Source organism: Nycticebus coucang, chromosome 17, assembly GCF_027406575.1.
Source record: "Nycticebus coucang isolate mNycCou1 chromosome 17, mNycCou1.pri, whole genome shotgun sequence".
In the NCBI taxonomy this organism is placed as follows: domain Eukaryota; kingdom Metazoa; phylum Chordata; class Mammalia; order Primates; family Lorisidae; genus Nycticebus; species Nycticebus coucang.
This window is the reverse complement of record NC_069796.1, coordinates 76,222,227-76,235,794: the sequence shown is the minus strand read 5'-3', so window position 1 is coordinate 76,235,794 and position 13,568 is coordinate 76,222,227. Positions and strand designations below refer to the sequence as shown.

General features: G+C 49.0%; 1 protein-coding gene and 1 pseudogene across 1 annotated transcript in view; both read left to right on the top strand.

The window, feature by feature from the left end:
• SH3PXD2B (SH3 and PX domains 2B) overlaps nucleotides 1–8,294 on the top strand; it is a 116,171-nt gene extending 107,877 nt beyond the window's left edge. Inside the window, exon 13 of the mRNA XM_053566790.1 lies at nucleotides 3,810–8,294. Coding sequence (XP_053422765.1) covers nucleotides 3,810–5,348 — 1,539 coding nt within the window. The 3' untranslated portion in view covers nucleotides 5,349–8,294. The remainder of the gene's footprint in view (nucleotides 1–3,809) is intronic.
• A 182-nt stretch (nucleotides 8,295–8,476) lies between these two features.
• Nucleotides 8,477–12,619, top strand: LOC128568567 (uncharacterized; annotated as a pseudogene).
• The last annotated feature ends 949 nt before the right edge of the window (nucleotides 12,620–13,568 follow it).

The following is a 13,568-nucleotide window of genomic DNA, read 5'->3' as shown; positions in this document are numbered from 1 at the left end:
GTGGGTAAGGGCACCAGCCACATACACCGGGGCTGGTGGGTTCAAACCTGGCCCAGGTCTGCTAAAACAACGACAACTGCAACAAAAAAAAACAGCCAGGCATTGTGGCAGGTGCCTGTAGTCCCAGCTACTTGGGAGGCTGAGGCAAGGGACCACTTAAGCCCAAGAGTCTGAGGTTGCTGTGAGCTGTGACACCCTGGCACTCTACACAGAGTGACAGCTTAAGACCCAGTCTTAAAAAAAAAAAAAAAAAAAAAGAATAGGCTAAAGGCCATAGAGAAAGGTCAGCCAGCCTGGCCACTTTTGCCATGTTATCCCAGTTAATCCCATCATTTGCTCCTGGGCCTCCCTCATCCCCGTGTTCTGCCATCTTGAAGTCTCCCCCACTTTGCGGCAGAACTCCCCATAGCACTGGTGGCTACAGCCTCCCTCACAAAAGACTGCAGCTTCCTTCCATCAGTGATTCCTCACCACATTTCTGACCTACTGACCTCTCCCTCCTATGCTTGGTTTGGGGGTTCATTTATTTCTTTTCCTGGATTTGTTGCACAAAGGGAAACTGCTGTTCATTCCATCTTCCATCTCCCATCTCAAAACCGGAAGTCCAACTTGCATGTTACAAAGGGGTTTCTTTCCCAGAGAGCTGAAAAACATTATTAAACCTTTAAAATAACAGTAAGTTTCCAGCATTTTCAACACACACCATTGTCTGAGCATGCTGGTAAACTGAAAACATTTGCTGATAAACACCACCACTCCCTGGCTCGGAAGGCTCACGAGTCTACCTAGGGCTGCTCAGGGTACCTGGGCAGTGCTCTGAAGCTAGTGCTGATGCATTAAGCAGAGACTCGGTGGATCTCTGATGTTTTCAGGAGGTAGTAGAGAGTCTGCCTCTGGGCCCTTTCTCCCCTTCTACCAGAATCATTCCCCCTTTTTGGTTTCTGGCCTTTATTCTCTATTTTTTGCCAAAGTTGATCCAATAAAAAGTTCACACAGGGCGGCGCATGTGGCTCAAAGAAGTAGGGCACCAGCCCCACATGCCGGAGGTGGCAGGTTCAAACCCAGCCCCGGCCAAAAACTGCAAAAAAAAAAAAAAAATTCACACATCCAACATTTTTTTCCATGAAGCAAATAGAACCCATTCTTGAAATTTCTCTGCTTTATTGTTCCATGATGTCAGCATAAGTTCCGCCAGTGGTAACATGAAGGACTTAAGTAGGAAATAGTTACCACTGAAGTTTTGGGCTTAATCAGGTGTTCCTTTCTTAGGATAAGAAACCCACATGCTCAGTTTTCATCTTTCCCAGTTTTGCTTCCTGGTTCATTTCAATGTCATATTAGCTTTCAAAAGTCATTAATGGAACTGCAGGATTCTAGCAGTGGGCTACCAGGAACAGCTTAGTTCCTTATCAAGGCTGTTTTGCCAATGATGATGATGATGACGAGATGAAGTAGTTAGTACTAGTAGCAGTAATAGAAGAAGGTGCCTCCCTGTTCTAGGTGCCTTACCTTGTAAAATGATCTTCACAGAAGCCCCCAGAGGTCAATTTCATCAACCCATTCTACAAATGAGGTTCCTGAGACTCAGAGGGGTTAGGTAAATTGATTGTCCGGGGTTACACAGCTAGTAACTGGTGGAGCTGATATTTGAACCCAGGTCTCTCCCCAGTTTTAAAACCCAGCCTCACTTCTTTCCCCTCATTCTTGTAATCCTGCATTTGCTTTTATTTATGGTAGTCCTAGTAAATGAAAACTCCCACTAGTTATGACGGTGAAGAACCCAAATGTTCAGGGCTTCTGCCACCATACTTTGCAAGGAGTGTAAGCTTAATAGATCTCATAGACACGTCTAATATTGATTACTGTCCTTAGTACTAGCACTGTTGAATTCATGAATGTGCCAACAATGACTACACCCAGCATGGCCTTTCATTGTTGCCAGAGATGCCACCATCCTCATGTTAAGAGTTTATGTTCTCAGTGCCCTTCTTCCAGAAAGATCCAGAGGGACTCGTTAGGTGCTGCCTTCATGACCTCAACTCTAATTTCATCACAGGGAACATTTACCTTTCAGCCTTTACCAAGTGCTGTTGTCTGCATCAACTCATGTAGTCATCATGAAGGTCCTGCAAGTTCTTATCCTCCTCCTCCTGTAGTGTGGAATCTGAGGTGTGGCTGGGCTGGGGTCTCTCAGGCAGTAGGTAGTGGAGCCAGGTCTGCAGACCCCAGAGCCCAGCCTCAGCAGCCTGGAACAGGATCTGTGGCTGCAATCTCTCTCCAAGTAGAAGAATGCCCACACCACGCACTGCTCCATCAGTAATTTCTCACCCCAGACACAGTCCCTCTCCAAGCAGAGTCCCCTTTCTGGGAAGCAGAAAGGGTTGGATGGTGGTAAAACCTCAAGCTCTAAAACCCACCCCCTGCCTTTGACTCTTCTCCACCACTGATTTTCTACAAGACCCCTTTGAGTTCCTTAGCTCTACTGAGACTCCCTTCTGCATATATAAGAAGAGATGACAATTCCCATCTCACAGGGCATTGTGAGCATTCATCAGCTCTCCTAAAAGCTGACCAGAGAACTGCAGTATATTAGTCTGCTCATCCTGCCATAACAAAATACCACAGACTAGGCAGCTTAAATAAGAGTGGCTTATTGTCTCACTGTTCTGAAAGCTGCAAGTCCAAGATCAAGGTGTCAGCAGGTTTGGTTTCTGTGTCCTCCCTCCTTAGTTTCCAGATGGGTTCTCACCTGGTTTTCCCTTGGTCTGTGTGTTTTCTAATCTCTTCTTATAAGGACACCAGTCATATTGCATTAGAACCCACCCTAATGACCCATTTTAACCTGATCACCTCTGTAAAGGCCCTGTACTCAAATACAGTCACACTCAGAGGTACAAGGGGTAAAGGCTCCAACATTTGATTAGGAGGGAGAGACAGTTCAGCTTATAACATACAGTGTGTGCACCTGTCACCTTTGTGAATTCTGCCATCCAATACTGGACCAAAAAGAAATAGGAAACATAAATAACTGACCATCCATTCAGCAGGTGTGTACCCAGAGGGAGCTGAGGATGAGATGAAAGTCTGCTGCACTCTGCCAGCTCAGTTCTCTGTGTGTAAACATGAGCATCCCCTCCAGCTGATTGTAATTCCGGTGTTTAAAGATAGGCATTTTTCATCTGCTATGGCCTCTATAAACACCAGCAGCTACTCAGCCTGGTGTTCAACCAGGAACCAGGATCTAGGGTAATTTAGGCGTTTGTCATGTAATTCTTTACAATTATAGCAGAGCCTGCTGCATCCCCCTGAGTTGATCTGCAGCTGCACACAGGTTTCTGCAAGTTGACAGCCCCCTACCTCCCAAAACTGAAGAGGAGCCAACAGATAAATGCCCTCACCCCCAGAGGGACCATTCTAAGGCACTGTATGATCTCCCAAAGGGTCTCTGGCAGGTTAAGCCCCAGTGGCTGAGCACGATAACTCATTCATAATTGGCCTCTCCCTTCTCACGCTCACCACTTCCTGTGTGTACTTCCTGGCACCACCTATCCAGTTAAGTCCCTGCACCCAAGTCCATGTCTCAGGGACTCCCTTGGGGGAAACTGGAAACTTGGCAAGTACCCACCCCCATGAAGATGTTCCTGGCGCACAGTAGTCTCCACAATGACCCCCGTAGACCCTGTAGGAGAATCCGAAGACTACAAAGCACCAGCTTGTAGAGTTCCAATTGCACACGAGTCTTCCAGCCATTCTGCCCACTGGTCCTGGCATCATACCTCCTAATTGCTTCTCTGTATCCTCCCTTCCAGGTGATCGAGAAGAACTTGAGTGGCTGGTGGTACATTCAGATTGAAGATAAGGAAGGGTGGGCCCCGGCAACCTTTATTGACAAGTACAAGAAGACCAGCAGTGCCTCCAGGCCCAACTTTCTGGCTCCCCTGCCCAGCGAGGTGACCCAGCTCCGGCTCGGGGAAGCAGTAACAATGGAGAACAATACAGGCATTGAAGCCACAGGCCCTTCCCGGCCCCTGCCCGATGCACCACACGGTGCCGTGGACTCTGCAATGCCATGGTCCAAAGACTGGAAGAGTGTTAAGGACATCCCAAGGAAGGCATCTTCAGACATGTCTGCCTCGGCAGGCTATGAGGAGATCTCAGACCCCGACCTGGAGGAGAAGCCCAGCCTCCCCCCGAGAAAAGAATCCATCATTAAGTCAGAAGGGGAGTTGCTGGAGAGGGAACGGCAGAGGATGGAGCAGCTCCGCAGCTCTTCCCCCAAGCCTCCGGGCATGATTCTGCCCATGATTCCAGCCAAACATGCGCCCCCAGCCCGAGAGAGCAGGAGGCCAGAGCCCAAACCTGACAAAAGCAAACTGTTCCAGCTAAAAAATGACATGGGGCTGGAGTGTGGCCACAAGGTATTGGCCAAGGAAGTAAAGAAGCCCAACCTCCGCCCTATCTCCAAATCCAAAGCTGACCTGCCAGAGGAGAAGCCAGAAGCTGTTCCCCAGAATCCCTTCTTGAAGACCAAACCTCAGGTTAGGCCAAAACCAGCTCCTTCCCCCAGAACAGAGCCACCTCAGGGTGAAGACCAAGTGGACATCTGCAACCTCAGGAGTAAGCTCAGGCCTGCCAAGGGCCAGGAGAAATCCTCATTGGATGGAGAGAGCCACCAGGCTACTGGGGGCCAAGACATGGCCTTCAGCCGAAGCTTCCTCCCAGGAGAGGGGCCTGGCCGTGCCCAGGATAGGCCGGGCAAACAGGATGGGCTCAGCCCAAAGGAGATATCCTGCAGAGCCCCTCCAAGGCCAGCAAAGACCACAGATCCTTTGCCTAAGAATGCGCCTGTCCCTCTCCAAGAGGCTCCCCAGCAGAGACCTGTGGTCCCGCCACGGAGGCCACCACCCCCCAAGAAAACCTCCTCATCCAAGCCCCTGCTAGAGGTCAGAAGTCCACAGCATGAAGCCAATGACAGCAAGGCAGCTCCTGCTCCAGGCCGTGCGCTGCTTGTCCCTCCAAAAGCCAAACCTTTTCTCTCCAACTCCTTAGGAGGCCAAGATGACGTGCGTGTCAAAGGTGGGCCGGGGCCACGAGGGGCCAGCAAAGTTGGAGAGAACAGGGAGAAAGCAGCTATAGCCTCCCTCCCCAGCGCCGATGGCCCGAAGGACTCTTTGTATGTGGCTGTGGCCAACTTTGAAGGAGATGAAGATACCAGCAGCTTCCAAGAGGGAACGGTGTTTGAAGTCCGGGAAAAGAACAGCAGTGGCTGGTGGTTCTGCCAGGTCCTGAGCGGGGCCCCTTCATGGGAAGGATGGATTCCTTCCAACTATCTCAGAAAGAAGCTGTAGTCACCTCCCTTTCTATCTAGAGGGCCTGCTGGTCCCTGCTGGCTTTACTCCCGTATTTAATATGCCTCTTAATTTATCATTCTCCACCCAGCTTCTAAGGCAGACAGACTCTGGAGTACTGTGGTTTCCTCCCCGCAGGGTCAGGAGTGAGTTGTGGGAGCCCCTGGGTCTGATCCCTCCCATCACAGCATCCCTGGAGGATCAGAATCCGCAGTCCTGGCTTTCTGTCCACCGTCTACATCCCTGCCTTAAGAGAACTCCTCCTCCTGGCAATTGGCATTGTCACCCAGCAGTCAGACCATGACTCCAAGGCCTCTAGGACTAGAGGAGAGACTCCAGAAAGTGTCTCTTGTTGTGTGGATGAGGCACACCAAGGGTCAGCCCACCCAGTCCATGAAAACCTGCTCTCACTTCCTTATGTTTCTAAAAGCCCAGTGGCTTTATTGACTGTTTTCCAAATGCCTGGTACCAGGAAGAACTTAATCCTCTAGAAGTCAGTTTCCAGCAAGTCCCAGGGAAGGTGTCCTCTTTCCCCAGGCCTCAGACCCATGAGCTTCTGAGGGTCAACTGGATGCAGCTATCCGAGGAGTAGCCTGGAGGTGCACTCAGCCACCCTGCCTCCCGTCTGCTAACTTGGGACCACAATCAGCCCTAAAGGGTGGTTTCAGCCCTGAGCATGCTGCACCTTCCTCCTGCAGGCTCCAGTCCATCCAGGGCTTTTATTTTTTGGTAGCAGCAATCATTGTTGTTTGGCAGGGCCCAGGCTGGATTCGAACCCGCTAGCTCATGTGTATGTGGCTGGCGCCTTAGTCGCTTGAGCCACAGGCGCCGAGCTGATCCAGGGCTTTTAAATAAGATTACCCACTCCCCACATGGAGCATTTTGTTTTTGTCTACCCAGAGCAAGAGTTTCAAAGTTAGTTTGAATAGGCCATTCACAAGCCAGGCCTCTTGTGAGTACCCCTTCACTGAGCAGCCGGCAGGTGCCAAGCACTGTATTTGCCACTTTGTATTCATGTTGGATCCTCCTAACAACCCTCCCTTATAATACCATTTTATAGATGAGGAAACTTGGGCTGAATGCATCCAAGATCACACTAGCTAAGAAAAGGAGGAGAGAGGATTTGAATCCAGGCCTGCCAGACTTCAATGCCTTTGCTCTTTCCCCTGTAAGAGGCAAGCCAGGCAGGGTAAGATAGAAGCTGCTGGATGCCTGGAGCAGATAGCCCATCAACAATTGCTTCTCCATGGCAGAGGGAGGCCAGGGTCCTGGTAGTTAGCACAGAGCCCTGTTTCCAGGCTTGCGCCCGCCCCACACCATAGGAAGGAGCTGTGGAGCAAAGGGAACTGAGGTAGTCTCATGTGCCAGCCTCGAGGTACCCTGGTGGCTTGAAGATCAGCAGCTCGATCTCCATCAAACTAAACATAACATGCAGTAGCCCCTAAGGAGACAGTGCCCCCCCTGTCACTGCTTCCTGCTCCTCTCTGGCAGTGTAGAGTGGCTTTCTTTTTTTTTTTCATGCACTCTCCCAGTGTATTTTCTCCCAGGGAGAAGGGCAGGCCTTCCATTCATTTTGAAGATGTGGTTAACAGAGGCGTAGAGAGGCGTGGCAAAGGTGTTGCAGAACCCGATTCAGGACCCAAGGTTTCTAGCTTCCAGCCCACAATTCGTGCTTGGGAACTAAGCTTCCTGGGGAGTCAGAGAGCAAAACATCTTCCAGTCACAGCTGAGCCTGCAGGAGAAGAGAAGGTAGCCCTGCCCTGTCCTGCCCTAGCAATTCCTCATGGTCATCTGCTGTATGTTTTCGGAACCACAAAGGCAGCTTTCCTGGGGATGCTCACTATCTACCCACAGGCCAAAGATTGTGTGCAAATAGCCCTCTTCTCCACCCTGCCTCTACCGCATGGGCTTTGGCTGCTTCTGCTGGAGAAAGCTTCCTCATCTCCAGTAGCATCTGTAGTCCCTTCCTCCAGTCACCTACAAATCACATCGCCCAGAAAGGCTTGGGGCAGGGCCCCTTAGCTTTGTGCCCAGAACTGTGGGAACAGGTGGCAGCCAGGGGAAGAAAGGAGGCTGGGGAGGGTTGCCTCCTCTCGAAGGTCCCCTCACTTGGGAGGAGGCCCCATGGCATAGTTTTCCTGAGTTTTGATCTAATTTGGCTTAGATGGCTTTTGTGAAGCTGTTATATATGATTTGACTACATTTCAAAAGACAAAACTCTGATTTTTTTTCTTTTTCTTTTTTGAGACAGAGTATCATTCTGTTGCCCCAGGCAGAGTGCCATGGCATCACATAGCCCATAGCAACCTGAAACTTCTGGGCTCAAGCAATCCTCTTGTCTCAGACTCCCAGTTTTCCTTTTTCCTGGAACAACAGGCACCTGCCACAATGCTCGGCTAGGATTCTTTGGTTTTTTTGTTTGTCTTTCTCTTTTTGGTAGAGGCAGGGTCTCAAACTCCTAAGCTCAAGCAGTCCTCCTGCCTAGACCTCCCAGAGTGCTAGGATTACAGGCATGAGCCACCCCACCTGGCCAGAACTCTGATTTGCTTTTGACTCTCAGTGACCTTGTCAGGAATTTTGTGAGTTGTGAGTGCCTACTCTGCGCTAGGTGCTGAGTAGACTGGGATGTGTGTGGCTCCATCTCTGCCTGTGAAGAGCTTTGAGTTTTGCCTGCTGACTTCACTGAAGGAGTTTTTCTTTTGCCTCATCCTTTCCTCCCACGAGTCCTAACAGCTGATAGGGAATGGACTGGCTCCACTTTCTCTGGACACAAAGTTTTCTTGCAAATGAAAGAGTTTGCTTTTTTTTTTTTTTTTACTAGTATTATTATTATTATTACTGTTCTAACATGAACTATAGGTACAGAAGCCACATTCCTCTGTTCACTGTCCATTGCCTGGGTCATGCCTCGGGCTCAGGACTCTTCCATCCAGCTCCTTTTTGCTACAAGTGATGGATACTTGTATCCATCACTGATGGATACATCCAGGCAACTACCAGTGCAACCCAACTAAAGTGGATCTGTAGTGACTCCGCTAGCTGTCCTGGACTGGGGACTGAGGTCTGCACCACCCAGGACTGTCATCACGATTCTGTGAGCATATGCAAAACTCCCACAGAGCAGAATCATGGCTCTGGAAGGGATCGGGGCCATCATAATGATTGTTGTGCTGAGCACCGGGCAGGTTACCGGTGCCTGAACATGCTTCCTCGCTTAACCCTTACAACACCTCTGCAAGGTGGATAGGATCAGAAAATTAAGGTTGAGGGGGTGAGGTCACATGCCCCGGCCTTGTCCAAACAGGGACCGAGTTGGGACTCAAATTGGTTTTTTCCACTCCCTCTTGCTCATGACTTTTCTCTGCCCTCAGCAGGGAAGTGTGTACAGGGCTTCCAGGGAATTAGGTGACTCTCTCTCTGAATTCGGGTGTCTTTTCCCTTCACCCTTTGGTCATATATTTGGTCACAGGCCAAATGTGAGCCCAGAAGGTGGGCAAAATATTTTTTTCTTCTCTTTGCCACTGCTTACTTCCTTGTGATGACTACTTTATCTTACATCCTTGGGCAAATGCACAGCCCCTGGTGCCACCAAAACTTCGGAAAATCTGAGTTTAGTTTCAAGACCACCACTTGATAAGTCTTTGCTCAAACATTTTGCTCAGAATCTCTCTTTGCCATTTGGTGGGTTTATGTCATTGTCCCAGCCGAGACCATGGGGCTAGCTGAGCTCCAACTCGAACCACTTTTATTTCCCTTACCTTCCTGGGGGCTCCCTACAGCCCACACCTGGCTCTCTGTAGTCATTTTAAGCCTGTGCCACAAGGCCACTCCATATTATCACTCTCTAAGGCAAAGTCTGTGGCCCTAAAACTTTTCCAAGGCCACTGGGGATTTCACTACCAGGTGGAAAGTGGGAGAACACTCTTGCCACTTTATAGGACAGGTGCTGAATCCATGTAGGACTTGGGCAATACCTTAGAGGGAGGAATGGACGGTCTAGTATTTATTTAGCCTTTACCAAGTACCCAGCCCTGAGTGGGATAAAGAAGAAGAAACTACCCCTGCCGTCAAAGTACCCCTGCCATCATCAAGGAGAACGTTACCAGTCATGGTGACTTACACCTGGAATCCCAGCACTTTGGGAGGCTGAGGCTGGTCGATTGCCTGAGTTCAGGAGTTTGAGACCAGCCTGAGTAAGAGCAAGACCCCATCTCTTAAAAAAAAAAAATATATATCCGGGCGTTGTGGTGGACACCTGTAGTCCCAGCTACTTGAGAGACTAAGGCAAGAGAATCACTTGAGCCCAAGAGTTTGAGGTTGCCGTGAGCTATGATGCCACAGTACTCTACTGAGGGTGACAAAGTGAGAATCTGTCTCAAAAACAAATGAACGAGAACAGGGTGGTGCCTGGCTCAAGGAGTAGGGTGCTGGCCCCATATAAGTGGGGGGAGGAGGTGGTAGGGAGTGGTGGTGGGTTCAAGCCCAGCCCTGGCCAAAACTGCAAAAAAAAAAAAAAGAACGAGAACATTCAAGGCTGGGCTCCCACGATCTCACCATGCCAGCATCTCTTAAGTGTTGGGTTAGGCTATACCCTTGGAGGCCTTGCCCTTCCCTTTGGACTGTGGCAGTGGACACCTAACAACCTGAGCCATGTCTTATTTCTGCTCCAGGGGTTATCTAGATCCACCCTTCACGGCTTTTGTGTAGAGTGCAGACAGCCAGACCGCACCACAGACCAAAGATTACCCAGTGTCAGACGGGTCTGAATGAAAGGTTAGTCAGCTGGCATTCCTCCCTTGGCCTAGAGGAGATGTCCCTAACTCGGGTAAGGTCCCAACATCTGCCGGCCTGTGAGTGCCCCAGGCAGAGCTGCAAAGCTAAATCAGGAGGCTCCCCTGCTCTTGGACCACCCTCTGAGCACCCTTCCCACAGACTGCACAGTCCCTGTCTGTGGGGGGTAATGTCTGGTTTCTGGTGCTATCCCGCCAAGTTACCAAGCCCTTCCTCTAGTTCCAGCATTCCATCTTCCTTCTGTTCCCTGTTTTTTAGCCAAAGTCAGCCAATCAGGGACGAGGGGCTCAACCTCTATTGTCCTTAAAACAGCCAAACACAGTTCTATAGCCAAGTAGTCTTTGCCTTCAGACCTCCTATCTGTTTAGAAAGTGCCCCCACCTGGCTTCCATCAGCAATAAGTAATTCTAACACAGCTAAGTTCATATTTTACTCCTGGGTGTGTCTTTGAGCCCGTGTAAGTAGTAGTATCCCTCCCACACACAGAGTGATGGTAAACCACGGTTACCTTATGCAGTCCACACTTCCTGCTTCAGGGGGTCCCCAGGTCACAGGCCATTTCTAACATCCCTCTAGGAACAGCGGATATTTGACACCTGCCACCTGTGTCTGCTCATGGGCTGATGGGGATCTTGGTACTCATCGTACTCTTGGCAAACTGACAGACTCTGGTGCTGGCTTTTATTTCCTTTAAACACACACAGAAAAACATGAGTATATATAATATGAGGAGGGAGGGGGATGAAACACTAGCTGTAGCATGTGTAGACTATATACCATTAGACTTTTTCTTTCTTTTTTTAAAAATAAAAAGGTGCTTGACTGGTTTCAAGCTTCATTGGGATGATAACTGTGTCTATGGATTTAATTTTTAGAAGAAAAGATGCATAGCTTTGTGTCTCAGCACCTGGGCCTGGGATGTTCGGGATCAAAAAACAGAAACCTGGGGTGGTGCCTGTGGCTCAAAGGCCGGGCGCCGGCCCCATATGCCAAAGGTGGCAGGTTCAAACCCAACCCTGGCCAAAAACTGCAAAAAAAAAAAAAAAACAGAAACCTGGGTCGGGCGCGGTGGTTTGCGCCTATAATCTTAGCACTCTGGGAGGCTGAGACAGGAGCATTGCCTCAGCTCAGGAGTTCAAGACCACCCTGAGCAAAAGTGAGACCTCCTATCTCTGCGAAAATCAGAAAACTAGCTGAGCATTGTGGTGGGCTTTGTTGTCCCAGCTACCTGGAAGGCTGAGGCAAGAGGATCACTTGAGCCCAAGAGTTTGAGGTTGCTGTGAGCTATGACACCATGGCACTCTACACAGGGCAACACAGTGAGACTCTTGTCTCAAAAAAGAAAAAAAACAGAAACCTATGCAAGCATTGCCCAAAAATAGGGGTGACCCCGCTCAGTGCCCTAGTGCATCTTCATTCTTTTTTACTACAATGTTTAGAAACCACAGGAAAGCTTCCCCTTTTTTTTCTGGGTATCTCCTACACATTCTCAGCTTCTAGGCCTAGAGATAGAAAACATCCCAGGAGGAATGGAGGAGTCCCAAACCTCTTGCTGACATTGCCTCCTAGTGGTCAGGAGTGGGCCAGGGGAAGGCATGTGGTCATTGTTGGACCACAGGGATAGCCCAAGGCATCTGCGCCTGGGAGCCCAATGTTTTATTACTTTCCCAAAGGCAGAGCCAAAGTAAAACCAATCAATGTGGCGGTCCCTTAGTCCCGGGTGAATCTTTTTTTTTTCTTTTTGAGACAGAGTATCAAGTTGTCTCCCTTGATAGAGTGCTTTGGCGTCACAGCTCACAGCAACCTCAAACTCTTGGGCTTGAGCAATTCTCTTGCATCAGCCTCCCAAGTAGCTGGGACTACAGGCACCCACCACAACTCCCGGCTTTTTTGGTTGGTTGGTTGGTTTTGGTTATATTTGTCATTGTTGCTTAGCAGGCCCAGGCCAAGTTCGAACCTGCCAACCTAGGTGTATGTGGCTGGCGCCCTTACCTATTGAGCTACAGGTGCCACCCCCGGGTGAGTCTTTAAACAAAATGACATCACCACCAGCCCTTCCTAGACAAAGAAGAAGAAAATCAGCCCAGTCCCCAACAGAAGAACTTCAAAAAGGGGTATTTACATAGAATTTTCATCCTTCCTTGGAGGAAGCATCTTAAAGAATACAATGACCTTCTGATGGAGGTTGCTTAGGGATAATGATCAATAATATAATAATAATGATCTCTTCCCATAAGAAGGAAAAAATATGGTTCTGGGCCCCAATGGGAGCATGTTCACCCCAGTTCTTCCTAACCAAGAGTAATCATGAGAATAGGGCCGGAAGGGTGTGTTTGAAGGAGTACTCAAGCCTCATGGGATAGGATGGCTCCTTCTGACTTGCTCTGACCACATTTCTCCCCCATGGCCTTCCCTCAGTCTTATTTGGGACTGGCACACTCACTATTCCGCTCCATACTGCTTCAGCCATGCCAAACATGGTCCAGGTAGCTCACCCTTACGCAGACCGGCAACCCGTGGAAAGTGTCTGGGCCCAAGACTGACGTCATGTGGCCGCTCCTCTCTAAGTCTGCAGTCTTCAATGTCCATTCCTTCTCTAGCTCTGTATCATCGGGTCCAAGTGTGATTCCTCAACATGTTGAAACCCTCGCTTCCCAATCTATGGCTCTCAAATTTTAGTGACCTTAATGATTGGAGATTGTTAAAATGCAGACTCCTCAGGTTCATCCCCTGAAAGTCAAAATCATCAGGAATCATCATCCTTTAAAAGTACATTCTTTGTCCAGTGCTGGCCAGATGACAGGGTGGGGGAATAAGTACATTCCGAGGAAATAGTCTGCACTCTCCATTTTGAAACAGCCACACTCATACCTTACGTGGTATAGTCTAAGTGTTCAAATATAGTGCTTGAGGCTATTATTATCCATGTCATCATTATTTTTCTAAGCATTTACTGTGTTCCAGACCTGTTAGGCACTTTATATTCATTATTTTATTTCATCCTCACAATGCCCTGTTAGAGGCTGGGTACAGTTGCTCTCTCCCATAATCCTAGCACTCTGGGAAGCCAAGGCCTGTGGATTGCTTGAGTTCAGGACTTGGAGACCAGCCTGAGCAAGAGCAAGACTCTGTCTCTACTAAATATAGAAAAACTATTGAGGATGATTGCTTGAGCCTAAGAATTTGAGGTTGCTGTGAGCTATGATGCCATAGCACTCTACCCAGGGCAATAGAGTGAGACTCCATCTCAAAAAAGAAAAAAAAATACCATTAGATAGATACCTATATTTTACATACGAAGGCACTGGACCACAGGGTCACCTATCACCTGTTCCTGAAGCTGACTTTTTTACCACACGCTATGTACCCTCCCCAGTGTTAATCAAAGCTCATCTCTCATCCTGATATAACTATTGCTTGGGAATCATG